General features: G+C 41.3%; 1 protein-coding gene across 20 annotated transcripts in view; it reads right to left on the reverse strand.

Annotated features, from left to right (window-relative positions):
• Positions 1-25221, reverse strand: part of NR3C2 (nuclear receptor subfamily 3 group C member 2) — a 141920-nt gene extending 116699 nt beyond the window's left edge. For 2 of the 20 annotated variants that reach the window (XM_083457172.1, XM_083457169.1), the window contains exons 1-2: positions 24337-25221; positions 14522-16307 (exon numbers count right to left, since the gene is read on the reverse strand). In XM_083457172.1, the coding sequence (XP_083313298.1) occupies positions 14522-16305 (1784 nt within the window). In that variant the 5' untranslated portion in view covers positions 16306-16307; positions 24337-25221. Of the gene's footprint in view, positions 1-14521; positions 16308-19779; positions 19847-21631; positions 22254-23115; positions 23564-23721; positions 23990-24186; positions 24291-24336 lie in introns of those variants that run through there. The other 18 variants (XM_083457183.1, XM_083457170.1, XM_083457173.1 and 15 more) reach the window with 18 other exon arrangements.
• Between the last annotated feature and the right edge of the window lie 326 nt (positions 25222-25547).

Genomic DNA, 25547 nt, shown 5'->3' on the forward strand with positions numbered 1-25547 from the left:
TCAGTAGTTCCCTTGACAGTAGCTGACTTTTCCTAGAAAATGTTTAGATTAAAGAATTTAGGCCAACAACAACATTTTACATAATTAGGCCTGATTCACACATGCATATACATCAGACTACATATCATATATAGTCTAGTTTTTTTCTTCAAACAATTGACCATTTAATCTACATCGGTAAGACTAACTGGTGATGGGAAAATGTCATTCAGTTTTAGCAGCGCTCATGACAAGTAAATTCAGATATTGGTTCAGACTGCACCAATTCAAAATATGAATAAAATGAATCAACTCCAATAATTCTACAAATTATTCACAACAAGCTATGCTAATGCTATTTTCCTGGGCAACTGTTGCAGAAGGAACAAGCCAATCCAATTCAAACAGGTTCTGACTAAGTTAGGCAGTGGCTATAGAGTGTCTAGTAAAATGCAGATCATGGCATCAAATAATGCTGCCGCTTATCAACATTAGGGCAGCTATGAGAAAAGTGACATACATCATCCTTGGTGGTGGTGGTGGTGGTATATTTTGTAGGTGTCACACCAGGACATAAATCCATGAAGGGGAAAAAAGAACAGTGTGCAGTAGAATCAATATTTCATTGGATAAGATTAACCTTACAACTGTTGCTAGGAAACCCCACTCAACATTTACTTTCGGCTTGTGAAGAAATTGACTAATTTGGTGGTAATCACCAGCGCTCCTCTTGTTTTGGGAAAGGCAGGAGAAACCTCAAAAAAGGCTGAATCAAACGTTCAGCTTTTCTGCCAGTCTTCTCAAACATAATACATTAAGTTATAATATAATAAGAAAATAGAAGAGGACCTATTTGTTCTCTTTATTATATAGTTAGCTGCGTATAAAGGAACTATCTAAGAAATTGTTTTCCAGAATGACGCATTAAAAAAAACAAAACTAACATTTGATTTTCTTTTGAAATGGGGGTTACCAAGAACAGCAGCAGCTAAAAGAGAAAATGCAAGAGATAGATGCTTCCTGACATTTTTCGATGAGAATCTTTAAACGGGAAATGTCTAATGCATCTTGAGAAACACTGTTTGAGACAACTTTTCGCTTCAGCTCACTAAGCTAAGGTCTAATGAAAAATTGCCTTAAACGTAATGGCTTGGGATGAGTTAACTTAAAAAAATCACCCAGAAGGAAATCTTCTTGTCCCTTTTCTCCCCACAGCAACCTCCCATGCCCCTTTCCACACTGTTCAAGGTGGCCATATGTAATTTAATCTACAGAGTTAGTGGATTAGTTTTGGCTGAGAAATCGGCAGAGCGCAATAGACAGTCTAGAGGAGTCAAAATGTAAAAATCTTTCTCCATTACCTGGTGCCCCTTCATAGTTTATATTAATAAAGAAGATGGTAAATTACTTCCTTCAATTTCACAAAGATCCTTGCGGTCAAACGTAATTCCTAAGCATTTCTGGTCACTGGCTTGAAAACAACATAACCCATGGCTGTCTTTATTTTATGCATCCTGTTTCAGTTGTGAGAGTTTACGATATTGACTGCCATATCTATAGCAGGTATTGGAAAGGATAAGCATATTATAAGAAATACAGTGATACCTCGAGTTAAGAACTTAATTTGTTCTGGAGGTCCGTTCTTAACCTGAAACTGTTCTTAACCTGAAGCACCACTTTAGCTAATGGGGCCTCCCGCTGCTGCTGCGGTGCTATTTCTGTTCTCATCCTGAAGCAAAGTTCTTAACCTGAGGTACTATTTCTGGGTTAGCAGAATCTGTAACCTGAAGCGTCTGTAACCTGAAGCGTCTGTAACCCGAGGTACCACTGTACAGTAAAGAAAAAGAGACGCTCCCATGGATTAAACAGTAGATTAGCTGCTGCAAAGGGTAGAAGGCTTTCCTTTCTTGAATTCAAACTAAAGACAAGAAAAAAGGCAAAAGCTAGTTAACAAAAAAAAAACTAGTACCAAACTAAATTATAGTACTATACTAAATTATAGCATATTACCGAGCGATATTACAATTAGTTCAGATCAATAACATATTGCAATGAGCTTAATGGCCCTGCTCATACAGTCACCTTCTTTAAAGCAGTTCTGTCAAATTCCAAGATGCTTCTGAAGTCTTCAGTACTAAGAGCCATTGCATACAATGAACGATGTCAATGGCACACTGCCAGTCTTTGTACTTTCACACCTTATCATTATGTAATTTGCCCTCTTAATGTTTGCTTTAGGACCAACACACACAAATGTGAAGACAAATAATGGATACAGCTACACTGGTACAATTATTGTGCAAGAGACGGACCCATGCTCATGATCATTATAGTTAAGAAAAGTCTACAATCACTGGTATGCAATCATAGATCTAAGAATACACAACAGATATTATTCTGTGCATAAATCTGTAAAAGTCGCCAAAAAAGAGTTCTTTTCTTCTTTACATGAGCACTTTGTAATTTATGTGGAAGATTTAAAAATGGGAGGGAGGACATATGAGAGTACAAAGCTACAAATATATAAAGGATATTGGCAGGAACATACAAAACAGCCATTCACCCTGTCCTTTGAGACCAAGGCGAAGATATTATTTAAGTCAAATGTTAGTGTGGGGAAAGAGAAATGCTGTCAGTTCAGAAAGAAATTGCCTAGTCTAGGGAAGTTGGGTGACTGACTTCCTTCTAATCTTTCAGACAAGGGGATGTTTTATGCCAGGTTAATCAACCTTTTTCAACTCAAGGGTTTCATTTCCTCATGGGCAACCTTTGGGTAGCACCTGAGGCAAAAGTGGACGCGATTCTTACATTTCTACAACAGGCAACATTCCAACCATGTAAAGGTCAATAGGTTTCTACACACAAAACACATACACACCTGCACACAACTCCCATCTAGGCAAGAAAGAAGAAGCACCACAATTGAAATACGCATTCTAACCACGCTGAAGCACTTGAGGGGGGCACAGAACAGGACTAAGGACGGGTGTGGCCAGGAAAAGTCCTGAGAGCCAGACAGGGCATATTGGAGGCTTAATTCATTCCCTGGGCCCAAGGTTCCCCAACCTTGCTTTAGGGAAATGGACTCTAAAGGGATACACAAGCCTCTTCCAGTTATAAATTTATGTGACTCTACCATATAGAGAATTATGGTGCTGGAGGAGACTCTTGAGAGTCCCATAGACAGTAAGAAGATCAAATCTATCCATTCTTAAGGAAATCAGCCCTGAATGCTCACTGGAAGGACAGATCCTAAAGCTGAGGCTCTAATACTTTGGCCACCTCATGAGAAAAGAAGACTCCCTGGAAAAGACCCTGATGTTGGGAAAGATGGAGGGCACAAGGAGAAGGGGATGACAGAGGACGAGATGGTTGGACAGTGTTCTTGAATCTACGAACATGAGTTTGACCAAACTGCGGGAGGCAGTGGAAGACAGGAGTGCCTGGCGTGCTCTGGTCCATGGGGTCACGAAGAGTTGGACACGACTAAACAACAACAACCACCAAATAGAGAATCTGGAATAAAGTATTCTACAAGAAGGGGGAGGGGCATTGCACATAGAGATGCAGGAACATTGGTATAAGTGCCGGTCTGGTGCATATTGGGGAACAGAGAAAGAGGGCGGGGGGAACATGCATGCTGTTCCTTTCTCCCTTCAACACACACTAAGCATAAATGCCTGCAAAGCTGATGTGTGCAGTGTGTATGCATGCAGGCATTATGCTCAATGTGGAAGGGAGGTAGATGGAGAGAACTAGTGGGTATGATCCGTCTCCATCCTGTATGCACATTCAGTCTACACCAGTGTTAGAACTAAGATATGAAGTAGCACCTTAAACCTAGGTTATGGGTGCAACAACAGAATGTCCAGGCACACATTTTTTCATATAACAAGGCTACAAAGCTGAAAATGAATGAACTGCAGTTAAAATCTTATATTCATTTTTCACATGATCTAGTCCTCATCTGAAGACTGCAAAAACAAAGCCATGCTACCCCTGCCCAACCCCCTAATATTCTTAAGAGGGTCCCTTCTCCAGTCTTTAGAGAACAGCTGGAAGTGGGGAGGCAGAAAAGGGTCCTCCTTTCCTTCCACTCTGCAGTTTTACTCTGAAATCTTAGGCACAGTACTGCACCCAGAGGTCATAAACTGCTCACGCTAATGAAATTTCCTGTCACAAAATGCACCTAGAACATTGGAAGTTTCAAACACTGGTCTACACAGTTCTTACCACTGTTCTAAAACAAATTATTCTATCATTAATGTAATACAAGATTGTATTCCTTCTTTAAAGGTTCACCTTAGAATTCAGGCAAGGTCCCTTCATTAAGCAAGGAAACGTATTAGTGAGTGCAACATCTAGCAAGAAATGTGGGAGGTGGAGAGGATTATGTTGGTTGATGGCTCTTGAAGTATGAGACAAGGTTGGCGTTGGAATATACTTTGGAGCGTTGTAAACAGCATGGTCTGCCCACACATTTCCTATTAGATTTGGCTGATACTGAATTGGAAGAGAATTGCTTAGAATTAAAAGAACAGGCTTTTTTACATATAAAGAGCATAGTGGTGGACAATCCTTTTGCACTTGATATCAAAGCTGTTTATGTCAGAGGTAAAAGGAAAATAATATACAGCATAAAATATGGCAATGTAAATATATATGTGCAGTATAATCCACAGAAGCAGAAAGCCTCTGATTTAGCTCTGCATGTGTTAACTTTAATTTGATATGTAATTTCTTGATAAACTTAAAAATCCTATACTTTGCCAAGCCACTGAAGAATTTAGAGAGAGTGGGATATATTATACTTTTTAGTTAGCTGTCAACTTTAATTAAGAAAAAAAGGTGGATATTGATTTGTGATCAATGATGCCAAAAGGAAGCAAATTCTAGGCTGGATCTAAAGTAGAGGTGCTACCTGTGATATGACCAATCCAGTCTAATATATTAAAGCCAACAGTTGTATAAAAGGACAGCACTAAAAAACCCCCACTCTAATATAGAATGGGGCTACACCTCAAAGGAATGTTGCAATGTATTCAGTGAACAGCAGGTGGCATCCAATCCTAGAACCTAGATAACCAAATGGTGACTTGGCCAAGCAGACAACACCCCTAATACTAAGGTCAAATATGAATTCTCTCATGTAGGGTATCTAGACCCATGTTCAATCCTATAGCATATTAATGAGTTAATAAGTTCGGTTACAATTCCCATATGCTTCAGTAGGCTGGCCAGAACCAAGGCACCATCACATTAACACTTAGGGCTGCACCGATGCTCACCACTTTTGATTTTTGGCTTTCAAGGAGACAGAGATATTTCCCTTCAAAGCTGTTCATTGTGACCGTTATCATCTTTTTCTAAGCTGCTTTCATCTGCACCATTTTTTCCTATGGTTATGACTTATTTCTCACTCCTAGAGGGATAATGCCATGAACATGATGACGCCACAATGCTATGTCACCTGGGCAGGTCACACAGATAATCCTAGTTTATCTTATAATAAAGGTGAAGACATCAGAAGTGGCTCACCCCAGTGAGCAGCTGCCAAGAGCTCTGGTTGTGGCACTGCCCCACCAGGTCAGTCACTTCTAGATGACATCACTGAGGGCAAATTCAATCTAGGTAGGTGGGGCAATGCTACCTTGAAGCAATGAAACACTAAAAAGTTGCCATTTTACTACCTGACCAATCTTAGACCAACTGGTTGACAGTTTAAATTTCAATGGGCACTTCCACATAATGTGGCTAATAAGGACTGGGATGCCATATATAAACCTTCTTGGAAATGAAGAAGTAAATTACATTGAAATTAATGGAATGGGCATTTTCAGAGACATGTCTGGAACTGAAGTGCAGATTTCCTCTAAAGAATGGTACAACTATTTAACAAAAACACTTGCATATCTGCAAAACTGCAAGGTTCTCTAGAAACAATAGCACATGACTTCCGGAAATATGACAAACACAATGATACTGTTTTGGCACATGCTAAAAACCCTCTTGGTTTTTTGAGACCTTTGCTGGCTCTTAATGCCAGTGAATTGCTATAATTTGAAATTCAATTTTGTGCTGAATGTTAATGTAGCTAGATTTATTTTTACCATTGTTACTGTATTTTTAATGGGTTTTATTGTAACCCACCTGAAGATGTTTTCATAAAAGGCAGTATATAAATATGCTTTGATAAATAATAAACAAAACAGATGAACAATTTTATTTCCCTTTGCAACAATCTTTCCCTGAAAATTTCTTTCAACACCAACAACTAAGTTCACAAAAATCACTTCTTTGCTTTTTGGCTCAGTGCTAGTTAAAATGAACCACACATTTCAAGCAGAGTTCTTCTCCTATGTTATTGCTTCTGAGTTTGTTGAAGCAACAGAAGAGCATGGCTGGGCACATATCTAGAGTTCCCACTCTCCACTCCCAGCAAGAAGAAGCACATGACCTATTTTGACAAAGCTAGAGACGAGTGTTGTCCTGCCTCCACATATGACCCTAAAACCCCCCCTCTGCCTTCTCAAAGTAACAACCCAAATTGTCAACTGTAGGCCTAGGATGGCTTAATCAAGTTAGGAACAATTTTCCTAAGTATACTGAAACTTGCTCCATTGCATTTTTCGATTCTAATTTTGCAGTAAACCACAAGCAATATATTCTAACGCAGCAATGGAAGTTGAAATCGCTGTTTTAAATAAAGAAATAAGATTCAATTGAAAGACAGGGACTAATTCAGAAATAGCCAGTGTGCAAGAGTTTCAGATTTTAATAGTACAGTGTTCTCCAGAGTTTAAGAGATCTCCTAGACTACATAGCAAATAATGGAAATTGTTCCAATTTCAATTTTTTAAAGTGTCTTTTATTCAAACTATAATGTAGAAATAAGACAGTTAATGCAGAATACATAAATATCATACGAAACAACACCTGGAGACAGTAGGTTTCAAGAGCAGAAAGTCAGTTTTTAGGACTGAGCAAATTTATCGTTTCATACACACCTACACACCCCCAGACTATATGGTTTTCAGCACAAAGTACAGTAAGCTATAACTAAAATTATAGCTGTGTTAACCCACAGCAAATGAGAAAGTCTTTATTCTCCTGGTAACTAATTAACCACTGACCTTTTTAAAGCTCTTATAAGCAATATGTTACCTCCCCCCTCCTTTCCACTTGCCACTGCCTTGATTCAGCATTTAGCAAGAACAGAAACCTTTTTTTATCCATCTCCAGTGAACTTTGATTGAGGCCCTAAAGTACTGTAGAAATAAATCATGCCTCTCAATCATAGTGGCTCCACTCCAAAGCTCTCCAGTCGAATGAGCGGTGGTGTGTGTATGGAGAGCTGCTCCTATCCTTGCAAGGAATGAGGAAGCCCCACAGTGTGAACAGACCTCCCACATCTAGACAGAGCCCAGGGCTCTGCCAAAATGGGTGCAATCCACATCCCATTTAACTAAGCTAATTTCTTTGGTAGAATTTGGGATTGTACCCAGTGGCTACAATCCATCAAACTAATTTCTGGGGGTTTCCCATTATCTGCTATGGATCAGCTTTGCACACAGAGATCTCTGCCTCCCATGTCTGGCAAGAAGAGCCGTTTGCATGTGCATAGTGAACTGAATAGGAGCCAAGATCTTTGCTGAATAATAGTATGCAGTGATATAAGGAAGGCAGCCTTCGCCTTAACACTTCAACTACACATTTATAAAGGGAGAAAATCTCGATGCAAATTTCCTACTTCTAAATAGCAAGCTTCCTTCCAACCGGAGGGTTACATAGACTTCACACTCATTCTTAAAACTGCTTTAAAAACAAACTTTCTTAAACAGATGCTCCATTGCAAGCATCCCAACACTGAAACACTTCCATAAATTGACAATAATTAACACAATGGGATCTTTTCTCTGAGCTTTCTTACATGCCTGAAATCTGTCTATGTCAGATATGTATTTTTCCCTGTGAACCACTGTCATGATTGGCCAAGTCCCTGGATTCCCAAGTAGATGACTAAGGGGAACTCAAAGCCATTAAAAAGTTGGCAGGTTAACAAAATTACTCAAATACAGGCAACCATAAGGAAATAAAAGGTTAAATTAAAATAACTTTTAACTTAAATTACTGCCCAATCCTAAACACATTATGTGGAAACTAAGTTCCCTGAATTTCAGTGGAACTTATTTCCAAGTAATTTGTTTGGGTTCCAGGTGTTAGAATGTCACTGACCAAGTTTGTCCAACTATCACTAGAATCCAAAAATCAATATGAACATCCTCATTTTGGCAGTTATCCTAAAAGTGATTGCTTCAGCAAGGCCCATGGGGGTTCAGCCAGCATAAACACACAGCTCCTCTTTCCCACCATAACAAGAAACAGTTCCGAACAGAAACCTCCCCAAATTGATAAACAGAGAGTATGTCTACATATGATTTCTCCAGGCCTGGGGAGGAGAGGCACATTTCATCTTGTACAGTTTTTTATTATTATTTTTAAAAAAGTTGATAAGCATCAAGAGAAGTAAAAACACAACCGAAGGGGGAAAGTATGCATAAACAAGGAGACAGCACGACAGCATATTTTATTGTCTTACAGTTTCTGGTTAAATTTCAACAATGCTTCTATAAAACATAGTTTTAAAAACTAACGGGACATCATGATTGCCTAGTTGTCAGAAAAAAAGATGAAAATCAAAAGTCTTGTTTGGAAAAGCAAAGAACAAAATACAAAGAAAATGTGACGGTTCCTGGGTTGGCCTATATTTCAACTTGTGTATACCAAAGTCAAATATTTGCACTGTTTGCAACACTGCAAATATCTGCCTGCAAGACCAAGGGAATGTGTCTACAATGCCAGTTGTTCAATTGAGCAGCAAATCTTATAATGGGGCAATTAGAAATGGGCAGAAACCTCAACAAAACAAAACAAAAAGTCTCAGGGAACAGTAATAATACTCCAAGCGTGATTGCTGATATGCTGGATTGACCTAGTCAATACACCCTTTTAACTTCACATTTCTGACCAAATGCAGTGGGCTGTATCCAGACTTAAAGGGTAACAATGTCCATATTTACTCAGAAGTCAGTCTTATTCAGTTCAATGGGCCTACTTTCAAAATGACTGCAGCCCAGGTTAGTCATGCTGTAGTCCATCTGCAATCAATAGGACAATCTGGTTTGGATCCAACCCATTGTGTTTAGCCCCTTTTGTTTCTAAAAAAATGAGAGCTTAACTGAGGAAAAATTAAATGTGTTAGGTGGGGTATCTAGAAAGTTGCAAGCGAAGAGTTCACTGACTTTTTTTAAAAGGAAAACTTTTGCTGAAGCTGTACAAAAGGTCAGCCTCTTCAGCTTTATTGTTTTTTCAAGTAACTGTGACATTTTCCCAAACCACTTTTGAAAATTATGTTGCTGGCATAATCACAAGTTTAGAACTGCACTCTCATTCAGACAATCATTTTAATAAAGTATTGTATTTTGACTCTACATATATTGTTCAATCACTGAAGTGACACAAATAACATTTTCTGGTGGGCTTTAAGCCTTCCTTGATCATCGAAATAAAAAATAATTTTACATGTGTATGAAAGTTTCCAATATTTGAGAGGTGGCAGGGAAGATTACTTGGGTCTAAGAACCAGTTTCAGTATTATAGCAGCTGCTTGAAAGGCTGTGTGTGTGATTTGTTCCCAAATTGCTCCAGTAACATAGAAAAGAAAATGGCAGGGATCTGTGATATGGCTACTTCCCACACTAATACTGCCTGTGAAGAATTGGGCTTAGGGGGAATTTCATTCAGACTTTTCCACCCATAGTCCTCCACTCACGCCACCCAAAACCCAGCAAAGCTCAACTGAGTGAGAGAGAAATTGCTTGCATCACTTCCTGGTTGTCTGGTGTGATGCCATGACAAACACTGCAAAGGTAATGAGCCCTTTGCAAACTCATTGTAGGAAAGACATGAGCATAATGACTCATTGTGTATTTGTTCCTTCCTCTGTGTATTTTTTTTTAAGGTGCTATAGTTTTGAGGGGTTCGGTGGATTACACACAATGATGTAATTGTGACCCCTGAAACTTTTATTTTCATAATCCACAGTTTCAAAAAATACATCAAGACCTTACAAAACTAATACTAGGGGAAATCATCTATGAAAACATCATTCAAAACATCAATAAAACATCAACAAATACTGATTGGTTCAAAAAGGAAAAATCATATGGCAATATAGTTTTCAAAAGACAGCTGATGGAAGAGAATAATTTGTTCCTTCCTCATTTAAAAGGGTGATATGATTTTCTGAGAGGGTTGGTTGATTCCATAGATTGGTGTAATTTGACCACTGAATCTTTATAATCAGCAAATGGAACAAGAAGATTGTATGGACACTGATGGCCTTCTCTTCCCATTGAATTTATGCTAAATTTGTGCAGAACTAGGGCTCAATTTATCCTGAACTTTGGCTTTACAGACTTTTACTGTACAAGGGAAAAGTTACGAGCATGTCCTTTATGATCACCAAAAACATTTCCCTGTTCAGCCTGAAATCCTCAGGGAGGCCCAATGGCTTGAAAATAATTGTGAACAAATGACACAGGGTTTCCCCAGACTCATTTGTTACATCCTGAGCTTCCCTAGAAAACCCACACAGGAATATATCCATCTCCAGCATGGATCCTTCACAGGCCTATCTGTCTTCCCTGTTGCTGATCAAACCACTGCATCCCCTAGTTCTCTGTCAACTTTGCTTGTGAGAGAGACTGCTTCTTGGCTAACCAAAAAGTTCTAATAGTAGGATGCCAATTCCTACAGCAGAAAAATATGCAAGTGTTTCTAATGTATTTTAATAAAATATATAAAATGTTTGTATAGAAAAACTACTCAACAAATAATTGGCTAATTAAAACCCCATTAAGATATATAAAACAACAAAGATGATATTGAGAACAACATTTAGCAGGTACTGTATTTTGTAGGTCTGAAAAGATCCAGTTTATGTTGTTGTGTGAGGAAAGGACAAACAACAAAGTGTAGGAAAACTGACTGCCCTTACAGGAAGCCCCTCCTTTGTTAATCACTTCCCCTCACTTGCAGGACTCGCAGGAAGAACTAGATCTCTGATACAGTTCTTCCTAATACAGTTTTGTATCAAGCAGCTGTTTTAGAAAAAGAAAACATAACCTCTGATCATTTCTCTATACAGTTCCTGAAGATGTAACTTATTTGTACGTTTCTGATCAAAATTAGGTAAATATGCTATGCAAAACTACTTAGGATAATTATAGGCAGAGTGCTTCTTAAATCCAAGATCATTTGGAAGTGTTTGGCTTTGCCAGGCAAATATATAAAACACTAATTTTTTATGCATATTAGAAGGTGATTATTCATTACTGTAAATAAGGCAGGAAGTGTGTGTCTGATTTGAGAACCATTAATCTAGTGAGTCGATGCTACTATTATCTTCCACGCGAAAGAGCCCTGTGTGGATTCCAATAAATGCATAGCCAAAATCACTTAACGAAGTTCAGTTTGCTAGTCATTACCACACTTTTAACTAGTGAGTTTTTCCCCAGCTCTTTCAGAAAATGGTTGTGTCTTTCCAAGCTTCCCCCCCAATAAAATTCAAAAAAGCAAACAAACCTTGGAAAGCTTGTTGCAGAACTCCCAGAAACTTAACCCCTTCCTAAGCAAACTTCCTCTTGGGAATGGGGAGGGGGCGCTGAAAGTATAAAAGGGCTTGAAGCAGTGCTTATTCTGCTGGGGGCATGCAGGGGTACGCATACCCCTAAACATTTTGTGAATCTAAGTTTGGCCTATTTGAGGGGCAGTATTTCAATATGAGTAGGAAAATGAGAGTACCCCTAAACATTATTTTTTTAAGAAAAAAGCACTGGCTTGAAGAAGACCAGAGAAGGCATCACATTGTAGTTTGTACCCCCATTAAATTAACTGGGCTGGAAAACACAGGAAACTACGGTTGCCATGCACCCCATCAGGAAATGACAAACCAGATTTCTAAAGTGAGGCCAACAAACTCTGAATGATGTGTGTGCCTGGGAAGAGTAGAACTGGCAATGCTGTAAAATGGACGTCTCCTCCCCACTGCTATATTTTATCTATGGATTTTCTAAAGAAAACATTGTTTATTAGTAACATAATGAGCGGATACAATATCGGTCAAATTGGGCAGGTTCAACATTGCAGCCAGCCTTTTCTTCCAGATAATTGCATACCTAGGAAATACTATATATATAAAACTAATGCACAACTCCTTGGATATTAATTCCCCACCTGACAGTAGGTTACCTTGAGGATAAAACTAATATCAATGGTAGAGCACTTCAAAGTGACAAGAGTTCCCAAGTCCCCAAATTAAAGAAAATGTGGAAGGTCTGTTCTACCAACATAATGTAATATGATCTGGAAAATGATTCAGTGTCACCAGAACAGAAGGACAGGACCATACATGATAGCCTCCATTCTATAAAGGCAAATACACACTTCTACTATACCAACATTATTTTTAAAGGGACTGCTTTTTTTTAAGGAATTGCAACTTATTTCATATTTAAAAAAACAAAGCTGCGTTGACAAGCTAGTCAGAAATATGAAGAAAATTCTAAAATCCTATAAATATTAATCAAGTGGGAAAAAATACAAGAATTGGCAAGCAGAAGAACATGGAACAAGAGGAAGGTGGCTGTAAGAAGGAAGGTGATAAAAGGAAGAGGAAAAAACAAGATCCCCCTTCCACCACCTCCCAACCCCGCTCTGAGTTAAACACAGAGAAACAGGCACCCATGGATTCAGGGATAGCCAAGAGAAACTAGGACAAGAGAGGCAGGAGAACCAATTAGGTATATAGAACAGTAGTAAGTTGTAAACCACCAGCAAACAGATGATTCAGAAAACTAAATTATGAATTATACGTAAAACAGGAGGACTGAAAAGGGTAAAGAGAATATGACCCACCCAGTACTGATCCCTGATGGCCTAACTGCACAATTTTCAAGATGAAAAGTTGATTGGAAATGGAAAAACTTAAAACACAGAAGCGGCAGGGGAAAGAAGGGCAACTTGATCCTTTTTATTCACCCAGAATTCCTCCACTCCAGATCATTCTACTCCATAACAATGTTCCAGAAGTGTTTGGAAACCCCACAGCATGGGCAAGCTACTTAGTAGGACAATTTGGAGGAAGAAATGGTGAGCAATGGAAAGGGTTGAGCAACCACTCAATGGTGAGCTATTCAGACTTCTCATTTTAAAGCACAGTGTTAGGGATTAGTTGCATGTGTTTGGGTACAACGTATAGAATAATACATAAAATAATTAATCAGAAAGGGCTGTTGAGAAAGGTATGACTAAAACCAGGATAAGAGGATGTGAAAGGTTGGGAGGAAACTCCAAACAAGCAGGGCAAAGAAGAAACCATAGATATTATTAGGATTTCCCTAGAAATCTGAACAACAGCAGCCTCCTTTTCTTAACACTCACACTTATATTTTTTTAAAAAGGTTAAGCGTTCTGCAACTATGACGACTGTGGAGTGGTCCCCCAGAATTTAGTAGATCACATCTTGAGTAAACAGGGTTATGATTTCAGGATTGTTTACTTGTCTGTTGTACAAGGAATGATTTCATACTGTGTAACTGTTTTCAATGGACTAAATTGCACTTTACAGTATTACCTTGGTTTTTGAACAGAATGTGTTCTGGAAGCCCATTCGAATTCTGAAACGTTCAGAAACCAAGGCATGGCTTCTGATTGCCTGCAGGATGCTCCTGCAGCCAATCAGAAGCCAAAGAAGTCGCACCAGACATTCGGCTTCCGAGGCAAGGTTCGCAAACCTTGACTTCCAAGTTATTTGTGAACTATGCTGTTCGAAAACCAAGGTGTGACTGTACTACAATCTTGTAATTGTTTCAGAAGTTATTAGGCTTTACTAGTCTCCTAATTTCAGGAGGCATCTGAGAGTACAATTAAGCTACCATGCTCATAAATTAGTACAAACAGGGAAATAATGCTCCTAAAAGCCTTTATAATTTTCTAAATTTAGCCCATTGGAAACTAATGCATACATGCAATCAAGGAAACTTTGTAAATATAATCCCTGACAGGCACATTATTATTTTTTCTCCATATGATTCACACTTTTAGGCAATGGTTGCAAAGCACTGGGAGTAATGATAGAACCCCCCCCCCCCCGCAAAACCCATTGAATCTCCATGCTAATGTTCTGTATATAATGATCTTTTCATGCTGAAACCCAGAAGCCTACTAAAGTATCACCATTAAAATGAGTAAAAACATTATTACATGTTTTAACAATTTAAAATTTAAATGTGCTGCTTGAGTGTGCATAACTAGCCAATAACAAAATCTGACATGTTTACAAGGGAAACCAACTAATATTCTAATAATACACACTGCAACACACATTACTGTGCAGTTTTGAAGAATATTACCAAACAAAAACAAAATTGAAAATGAAGGCAGCCGTTATATTCATGCAGTACAAGAAGAGCACACTTACCTTGACACATTTTCTGGAATGTATTCTAGGACTGGATACCCATCATTTCTTCTGGCAGACAATTCAGAATGTGATTTCCATGGCTCCACAAGAGTACTTACTGGAGGAAACGAGCTCATATGCTGAAAAGACTGCTCTCTGCCAACAGGTCGGTGTACAGATATTTTGCCTTGAGCTCCAATCCTATAGTGAAATGACTGTCCACTTGAATTCACACCAACAATGGCAGAGGGTGGCAGAGTGTTCTCTTGATAATAGCTGCTCTCATCAGGCTCCTGTTTAATTCCTACAGATAGACCTGGATTTAGAAACCCACTACTTTCACATGTGCCATCAAATGAATTAGGTGGTCCTAAAATCCCAGAAAGAGAATAGAAGTCTTTATCATCCATGAATGAAAAATAGGGCCCATCCATAAATGGAAATGGATTTACAGTTTGATTCCCTTTAAAAGAAGCACCAGAGCAAGAATGTTTAGCTGATTCTTGCTTTATTGATACTGAAAATGGAGAATCAGAACTGATTTTGCTATTTTCTCCAAGACATGAGCTACTGAATACCCCTTCGGGTTCAGGTTTTATACGCTGAACAAGAGTCATTTGATTAGCTACTTCACTATTAGGGATGGCATCTTCCATTTCCTCTATTTTAGGAAATATGATTGCTAGAGCACCTTTATTGTCTTTTGTATCTGGACTAGGAACGATGTCTTGGCCTGTGCCAGGTCCACCAGGTGTGCTCGATGCAGGAAAGGCTAGTGAACCATTTACTGGACTACACATAGAGGACCCCACAGTACTAACAGCTGGACTAGAAAGTGTGGACCTATTATTGGCATTGGAAGGGCTGGCAATAGAGCATCTTGAGTTTATATTTGCAGGACTGGATACTGAGGATCTCATGGTGATATTATTAGGACTTGAAACTGGAGATTTCACGCTACAGTGACTAGGAGGGCTTGAAATGGGCGATTTCATGCTACTTATAGGACTAGAAAGAGGAGATCCCATGTTGCTAGCATGTGCAGGACTGTGCAGCATTGAGCCTCGGTTTTCAATGTTGGGTGAACATGACAAAGGAGTTCCTTGGTTGACCGGGCTATTTACTGTGAAATTTTCAAAGTTAGTAGGTGTAGATGACGATACAGAATTAATTCCAGGAGGGCTGCACACTGAAGTCGTCATGTTCTGAGGACTACAGTCAGGAGGACTCTTCTCTCGACATACTCTTGGGCTTTTGACAGTGCCTGGCATGATGCCACCATTCATAGAGCTTGCACACTCCAGTATTAGAGGTCTCAGGGATCTGCTTGGGGTGTTCAAGGGAGACGTGTGGTGACCATTCTCTTTGTATAGCTTTACAAGTTGTTCCACATTCTGATACATCTTTCCAGGATTTATGTTGCCTTGTTGACTCTGCTGGTCGTAGGTAAAATCAGCATCTCTTACAGAATCCATGTACAAACCCATTGATTCAGCTACAGTTGCAGAAAGTTCCTTTGAGTCTGACTCAGTTTTTATGTCAGAGGGTGAAATGCCAGGGTGATTATGGTCTTGCTGAAGGCAAGAAAGTAGTTCAGGTTTTTCTTTGTTGCTTCCTTGAGCACTGCTGTTTGGAAAAGCACCAGAAGCACAGCTCACGTTTACTATCTCCATATAGTTATTACTCTCTTCGGACCGCTCTTCTGCTCCTGCAGAAGTATACTCCATCGACTGGGAGCCTTGACTCCAGCGTCTCTCCATATCTAGGTTTTTTGGATAATTGGGATAGCCTTTGGTCTCCATAACTATAAAAAGAAAATAGCACATTAAAATGTAAGTATGTATGCATATGTAACCACTGTGATACGTCAAAAGACTATGGCTGAAATCACACTTACATAAGAATAGGCCTCACTACTTACATATAAACTAATTTTTAAAGCTATGATACTGAATGTTATATTTTGTACCCTGTCCACCCTTGGTAAATATTTTTTTCAACTTTCTAAGCCAAAATAACTAAAACAACTTGGTAAGGTTATTCCACTATCTTTGCTATTGGCAGTGGATACAATGGCCTCAAAGTATATTTAACATTTCATTTGAATGTTCCATGCATTTTAATTGTTCTTATAATGGTATAGGTAATGAATAAATACATTTTGGAAACGCAAGCAACCTCAGTAGGCAAGAAGTAAGACAGGTTTCTTTCCCCTCCCTTTTGACACCAAAACATAACATATTTAACTGCTAAAGATTTCTTTCTAGGAACTCTATAAATGGTAGTCCTGTTGTGGGACTAATAATCTCCAATGATTATGATGTTCTATAGTTCCCAGAGTTTGACCACTTTTTTTGACAGTACAGTCACCCAGAAGGTATTGATCAAAGATCACTGATAAATAAACTGAGCCTATGGCTCTGTTCCTTCATTAAGAATCAGAAAACTGACAGGAAGAGGACATAAAAAATAGAGAAAGCCACAGAAAAGTATCCTGTGCTTGGAAGGAGGCTGATCTCCAAGCGACAATATTCAGTAATATAAATAAGAAATACAATTCATCCCTGATTTGCATTTGGACTTTTAAAAGGAGAAAATACAAAATACAAACCCACATTTTTCAATCAAGTGAAAAATCATACTTTTGTATTACAAAATATTAATGTTGTATTAATCTTGGCTATTTTATAAGAACATAAGGATGTCTTTTATTGAGTCACATCAATAGTCCGTGTAGTCCAAAAAAGGTCTACATTATAGACAGCAACTTTAGACAGAATGTTGACTTGAGATCCCAGGTACTGAAATTGCTACCTTAATGTTGCAATCCTATACCTACCTACCTGGGAATAAGTCCCAATGAACTATATGGGACTTCTGAGGTGCAATGTAGATGATTGAACTGTAAATATACAAGATACAGCATGTTCCCATTTTGTTTAAATAATTGAATTTAAATGATATGCATATGGACAAGCAGAACCATTTGTATCTGTTTGTTGAGGGGTATTTCCCTCTCATCTATACAAATGTAAATCATATGTTTATCATTTATTAATCTGTTCTAAATTTGTACCCTTTAGAAACGTGATGTTTACAGTTTCAACTTAACATCATGCACATAATCTAGAATAAAACCCACTGGTCAGGAAACAAACATGCTGAACACAAATAAGGCACATTGAACATGCACAAAATGTTAAGCACACTTAATGTTAACAGATTAAAAACATTTTAAAAAGATATGCAAACCATCTGATGATAATAATTTTATCATCGCAAAAAACACCATGCAACATGTTTTTATTCATTAGAGTATCTACAATCCTTATCAAACAGATTTGTAGCCTCATCCTCCAATTTAAGGCTAGTCAGCATGTCTCCCAGCACACATCAAATAAAATGTAAAATGCTATGGTACCTGAACATGTGTCTAAAAGGTCACTTAATGCCTCTGCAATGCTTTCAGCAGATCGTGTAAATTGAACATTCAAACTAGCATCTAAATAAGAACTGTCAAACCTAAGAGGGTGGAGAAAAAATTTCATTGAGTGATGACACTGGCAAAGGGATTTTAAGAGGTAAGATATGGAAGGCTGGCATACTAGCATTGGATGACAAGGGTTTTTCTGTGGTTCCATCACAGCTCACACTTACAAAAACTGGTCATCGTCTTCTTTTAATATGGCCCCTGGATACCTGCTAGTATGAAGTTTTACCCTTCAATTCATGAGAGCTTAATGCACAGTGTTCAAATGGTGAACATAGTTGAAGATTCCTACACATACCTGATAACTCTCTGATTTCAAAGGGTATTGGGCATACATACAGAGCACTCTAAACTGTGTAGATATTACATCAAATGCATAGAGACCAAGGTAGGGCAGATGGACCTGGCAGGTCCACATTGTTGTCCCAACACACACTTGATGAGTTATTATGTCACAGTCAGCCATAAATCAGGGCTCACCATGTATAAGCCAACTGCACTCGCTTTGCTCCTCACTGCTACTGAAGGGAAGAAAGAAACAATAATCCATGATTCGCATGCAATGCATAGCCAGGATTAGTGGTTTGTTTCTAAATGGGAAAGGAGCCCAGGTAGGTGTGTTCATGGTGCACCAGTAACCATGGTTTACATGATGCATAAACTGCCCCACTTTAGCCAGTTTGCCAAACATCTGCATAATGAAATCAAAATTAAAGCTGGCTTTTGGAATCTAAGAATTCTAATTCTTAAAACCTCATTCTTATCAGCACAGTTAAAAAATAATACATTTCTTTGAGCTGAAAGATTATTCATGAGAATCTTATATGGAGCCCAGTCCAAAGCATGCTTATTCAGATTTAAGTCCCAGCATTTAGCGGCTCTTGCTTTCAGGTAAGTGTACATAGGATTGTAGCTTTGCAGCACATTCCTATATATGTTTAATTTCTAGGAAGTGCATTTATGATTACAGCTTTACTGCTCATAACACAATTTCCCCTCTCACATAACTGAGGAGCCATTTACAAACTGAAACCCCAGTCCGAAATCCACAAGCAAATTACCTTATTTCAGTCGAATTTACTTCTCTATCTAGGATTAAGACCGATTACACCATATTCCAATTGATCAACAATAACCTCTAGAAAAACATATATACAAGGCTATATCCTTGCTGTGCAACTGAACTGTAATCTTTAAAGGGAGAAAGAATTAATTGGTCATCTTTAATAATACTCTAATAAACAAAAAGACCAGATGATTTGAATCTTTAATAACAAAGGCAGCATGGATACATTATTTAGTTATTCAAAATACATGCATTGAAAGATGTTCAGGTGATCTGTTTGCAGAATGCATGCCTTATTTCTATTCAATGCACATGCTTGAATTTTTTAATTTTGCTAAACATTATGCCTCCTTATTAAAGCGTTACTTTGAAATCTGTATACCTGCCTTTGTCAAATTGTTGATAATCTACTGTTTCAGTGACTTAATCCTTAGTTTTCTCCCTCCATATTGCCCTCTGTACTGAAGTAATAGATATACTTTTGTGTAGACTAGTTAGAACTTGAAAAAAACCAGGTATGAATAAAGTCATGGTGACTTAAATCTGACAAGCCTATCATTCTAATTTCTGTAAGTAAATAAGAGATAAAAGGTCATGCTAGCCTAAATACACAGAGACTGGTTTGTAAGGAAGACACACTTATGAAATCTTACAGAGCAAAGTGACAAATTCATGCATAACGTCATAGCCATAAAATATTTATAACATTGCTTAACTCACATGAAGACACGTGTAGCAAATCATGGCATGTATCTATCAAATGTGCATCACTTCATTCAACTTCCCCCTAGAGTTAAATATAAATTGCATATTTTTTAAAAATGAACTAAACGTGATTTAAAACTGTTAATTTGTTTACTATTTTCTTAAAAAAACAACCCAAAAACCCTGAAAATGAAAATAAACTTTTTATAGGGAGTTCAAGTAACTTTTAAGTAAGAGAACAAGCAAATATTGGTGCAACCAACACTACTGGATTTCTATGACCTTCTCCCCAGTATGGACTTGAAATTGAGAAACTGCTTCTGCTGTTGGTCAGTGAGGTTCACCTGAAGATTGTCTGAGCATTTTTACCCTGCTGATTTCTCTGTGCCCTTTTCACTGTTGACTGTGATAAGATATATGTGTTACCAGATCACACAAGCAAAGACATTAAGCTACTCCTGTACCTTTCTCACACCCTAGACGAAGGTATTGTGCAAGCCTGATAACTTTGGAGGACAGAGGCTCCTAGTACCTAAAATCTTAGATATCTGGAACAGCATAAAGATTTTTCAACCCATTCATCTGGTGACCTGGCAACTGTTGTTTATGCATTCATAACCTGAAAGCTGAAAGTCTGTTAGATGATCTATTATGTCTACTTGGAAGCTTCCACTAGTATAGAATACTGAAGCCCACCTCTTCCAAAGGTGACACTAGCAAACAACATTTCTCCATGGAGCTTGGGGCATAACATTATTTAACTTTACCTATGAACACATCTAACAAGTGGGCCAAGAATGACTTGTCCATAGGCCACCCAGAGCTTTATTGCTAACCATGATCTTAAGTCAACACTGTTCACGGCACTACAAGGAAATTTGCACCTACTCCCTGTTGCTTTCTGCAATTCAAGGTTCTTGTGCTATTTCCTCAACAACCCAAATCCCTGCACATCTGAGTTACCACTTCACCTCCAGTGTCCATCTTGTCTTCTAGATGGGTGGTCTTTGCACATACCATATGTATGTTGGGGCAGCTAAGGCACACACAGAAAGCATTTTATGAAAGCTGGCTTTTGGTGTCCATCATTATGTCGGAACTGAGTAGGAAAATTAGATACACTTCACTTCAAAATATTTTATATGGAGATTATGCTTTTATTTATAAAACTGAACCAGGCTTCCCTCATTTTACAACAACCACGAGCAGTATAAATTGATATAAAATCTCACACTCAATTATTGCTTCTTCTTTCCATCTCCCCCCCCCCCAAAAAAAAGAACGGTCTAAAGTAATAAGCTATACGTCACAGTGTCTGAAATTGCTGCCCCTTCCATCATGGCTTGCATTTGTAACAGAACTTGCAGTTAACTTTAAATATGATGAAACAGTAACTAATGCATGTTCCCTTTCTAGCATAAGTTTGAAGCTAAAATACCCTTATCAAGCTGTCACATTTGGAACTACAGTACTTTGAAGTAAAATCTGTGAGTTCCACAGAAACCAGCAAAGCTGAGTAACCCTAAATGCGACTATCAGCTTTGATACAGAAATACACATTTTACTGTAGAAGTAGCAATTCCCGACAATGAAACATTGAAAATTCCACACTCTATCCGACTCCTGCAAGGCATGCTATCCTATATTTTGTATCTCAGCTTGCCGGTTGCTTTTCTGGCTCACAGCCCTTTAACTCAGCAGAAAGCCTAGTCTATAGCCGCCAAACACGGTTCTCCTAACCTCTAAAAACCCAGCATGCAGTTTAACCCAACCTAGTTTCCCATCCAAACAACGCAGACAAGCCCAGCCTGTGGAAAAATTACCCCAAACCCCACAAAAACTTTAGACCCCTTATGTCTTCCCTGACCCAGAAGCGTCCTCTTGAGACAGGATATTTAGGTTCTGCTTTTCCACCTAAGGATCTCCTCAGGGTTGTATCTGCCAGAAATAATATTTAAAGTTGCACAGAGTGGCCGATCATTTGTGGCTCCTCCAGCCCGCGCAGGAAACACCGGAGAGAACACGCAACACTGGAAACTTGCGTCCCCACGTGCGAATATAGCATAATTCTCTAATGCACGTTGAAAAAGTTACGTTTTCCTTCCCTAATTAGAAGTTCCCTGAACTCTCCCGCTACACAGTATTGCTATAATTTAACGGGTGCAGTCACTCCTCCCTGCTAGTCACGATCTCTCCCCCCCCCCGCCCCGCCCAGCACGCCTATTACACTTTCCCTCCACCTGTAGGCATAATACGCACGTCCCCTTGCAAGTGTCACCCGCCTAAAGTCAACCTCCACGGTCGGAAATGCAAGGCTGTCTCGGCGCGGAGGAGGAAATAACGAGCAGCCAGCTTTATTCTCCGGACAGTTATTCCCAACTCGAGATTTGTTGTGTCGCCCAATGACACTATTCAGGGCAGAGAGAGGGAGAAGAGGAGGGGGCGCGCGTGCGAAGGTGCCAAGTCCTTTTAAAAACATGTCACATGCTCAGATAAAGTTCAGAACCGGGTTCCTCCCCTCCCTCTCTCCCATTGGGCGGCGAGGAGAGCCGAGCCGCGGCACCAGGGTCTACGGCGCTTCCCATTGGACGGAAGCTTTTGTCAGTCACCTGGCGGGCGACATGACTGATACAAAGTTGCTGCGACACAAGCTAGAAAATGTATCGCTCCTTAAAGCTGCAGAGCCTACCTAGGAGAGGCGCCCCGGCGGGGCTTGCGCGGTGGGGCGGTGGGGGGACGGACCTGTAAATTTCCTTCCACTGACCCTCCCGACTGCCTTTTGCAGCTGGAGCTGCCGGGAAGAGCGAGACTTAGAAACTAATCGGATAATGTTTAAAGCGCTCCACCAAAACATATGGCCAGCGAAAGGGAAAATAGCTTTTTAGCAAAGCCTTCCCGCAGAAGAAATCCATTCAGGCGAGAGTTGGAGCTAGATCCACCCCCCCCCCCTATGCCCTGAAGCTGCGCCTCCTTCCTTCCCAAGCTACCTCCCCCCTCCTTTTTCTTTTTCTTTTTAATGGAGGCGATATCCAGATCGGGGGCTGGCTTCCGAGCCTCCTTTCCCCGCCTCCCGAGGTCTCTCGGAGACATTAACTCCACCTGTACCAAGGTGAGCGCGATGGGGGCCGCTTCCGTTCTGCGCCCGAACCGTTGCCTCTCCCTCCTCCCCCCCCGCCTCACCCTGCCAGGAACCGCAAAAGCAACAACGGTCACGTTTTCGTGTCATCCCCCCCCCTTAATAAATGGCTTTTTAAAAAACGAACACGAGCGCTGCCGATGTAAGAAACAGCTCTCCTTCCTCTCCAACCTCCCACCTCCCCCCCTTTCGAAAACGCACACACAGAAACCCACCAAGCGCCTCAAGGACTTGCCCTCTGGTTCCCTCATTGCGTCTGGTATCTTCTTCGCCAAGTCCTGCTCGGGGCATTTTCTTTCTTTTTATTTAGGAAAGTTGCGCGGACTAATACCCGGGAGCCCTCCAACCGGATCCCCAAAACAAGAGACCCCCAAGGAGGGCTAAGGAGCATTCCCCCCCCCCCCCCGCGCGCTCCATCTTTGAGGGCAGAGTTTCTAAATATATTTTTAGGAAGGCACGGACATTTCTCTCTCTCTCTCTCTTCCTCCCCCCCCCTCCCCGCCACTTCTCCGTCTGGAAAGCTGGCTGAAATGACGCACGTTTCCGGGGGGTCAAGGAAGCAAGATCACCTCCGCCCGCCCGTGCCCCCCTCCCCAAATGCTGACCTCCCCCCGAAGTCGACAGCAGCGGTGTAAGCGATTCCTCCCCCCCCTTCCTCCCGACAGCAGACATCGCCTCCCCCCTCCCCTCGGTTTGCGCGCACACACCCTTCTCGATCCCGTTTCTCTCCATTTCATACCCAGACCAAAATAACTCCCTGAGAAATAAAGTTTAATGGAATTCCAGGCACCCTGGGCGAGAGAGACTCGCGGAAAAAGTACCTCTGCCACGAGCGAGAAAACCGCTCCAAAAGGCGACTCGAAAATCAAACACGCAGGCAGACACACTGACACACACTATCTCGGCTTCGTGCATATTTAAAACTGCAAAGACTGTTTTCTTCCTAAGAGAGAGGGCACAGCAGACCTCCACAATATCGGCAGACTATTTTAGAAGTCACGTGCCCCCCTCCGGGTTCCAGCCCTTCTGACAGATATCGATCCCCGTTTCTACAGCTAATAACGCGCCGAAGAACTAGTGCAAGCTCCCGAATTGCTCTCCCAAGGCCGGAGTGCTTGCAATGCCCCCCCCCAAACCCCCAACCAAGTTTTTAAATTGGGTATGGCCAGCACTGGCAGCGTCCTGGAAGCGCCTCTTCTGCACATCCCCTCCCCAAGAGGAGATCCTGAGTTACTGGTGTTCCCAATTACTTCGCTCTTTTTCAAAATAAATAAATAAAATCTCACCATCCTGAGAACTAAATACATCTGGACCTCCAGCTCTTCCCCTCCATTAAAAAAAGGAAAGCTCTTTTCTTCCCTGGAGGCGCTGGGACTCTAAGCAAAGTGTGGCGAGCTGCCCGCCCCCCACCCAACCCCACCCCCCCGGGTACTCACCTTCATTTTTCCGCCACCCCCCGCGTCGTGCAATGGCCGGAGGAGGCGAGACCCTGCACTTCTGCGAGTCCGGTCCAGAAGCGCAGCCAATGGGGAACGAATGGCCACGGAAGAAGGTGGATCCGGAGGAGATTTGGGGTTAAATCCTGGAAGCTGGGAGCGGGGGGGAGGTTGCGAGAGGAGGAGGTTGCAACGCTCTCACACGCAAGACCCGGCAGCGAAGCAGGGGGAGAGCCGCCGTACTTCCAGCCTTTTTGGAGGGGGCGCCGGGGCCGCGACAGCGAGAAGTCCGCTCAGCTCAGCCTCCGCGCTGACAGCTCTCTCCGCAAGGCAAGGCTGGCGAAAAAGCTTTGCCCCCTGGCTGTCACATCGCCGACCGTTGCTGGAGGGCGTGGGGTTGGAGGTAGAAAGGGGAGGGAGCGTCGGATCCGGCAGGTTTTATTCTTTTTATTTTATTGTTATTATTATTCAAGAGAAGTCAGACGCCGTGGAGAAGGGTCACCCAAAATAAAATAAAATTGAAACTTCTGTCATTCCAGGTGAAACTCCCATCCGCGCCAGCAGCGCCGCCGAGGTGGGTGGGAGACCAGAGAGCAGCTTCGGAGGGTGTAAACTTTTGGGGGTTTGTTCCCCCCCTCTCCCACTGCGCGCGCCCTCCGCTCTTCTCTCCCCCCCTTCTTTGCGCGCGTGTCCTTTCCTCTTCACCTTCTCCCGCTGCTGCTGCTGCCGCTTCCCCCCCTCACGCCTCCCTCCCTTCCTCCTTCCTCCTCGCCGCTTTTGCTTCCCGGTGTGTTTTTCCGCCTCGCTCCGTCTCTCGCAGTCACCCAGCGGGCTGCTGCTGCTGCTGCTGCTGGAGCTGGTTCCTGGAGCTGCTGGAGGGAAGGGAAGGCGAGCGAGAGGAGGAGCTTAGCGGTCTCCCTCCCTCTCTCGCGCTCTCGCTCTCTTTCCAGGCGCGTCTCGCAGCAGCAGCAGCAGCAGCAGCGGGCTCGGAAGAGCCGCCTCTCCGCCCCTCCCGGCACCAAAGTGCAGGCAACGGCGGGAGCGCTGCAAGGGCTGTCTCCGGCCGGCTTGGGTCGAGGGCTGGCCGCCCAGCCGCGCTTCCACACCCAGGGAGGGAAGGCGGGTAGAGCAGGCCACGCAAGGCCAGCACAGCCAGCCAGCGAGCGGGCGGGCAAGGCTGAGCTGCACACGCATCACGCGGAGGGAAACGC

Source organism: Podarcis tiliguerta (assembly GCF_965153285.1).
Source record: "Podarcis tiliguerta genome assembly, chromosome: 9".
Classification (NCBI taxonomy): domain Eukaryota; kingdom Metazoa; phylum Chordata; class Lepidosauria; order Squamata; family Lacertidae; genus Podarcis; species Podarcis tiliguerta.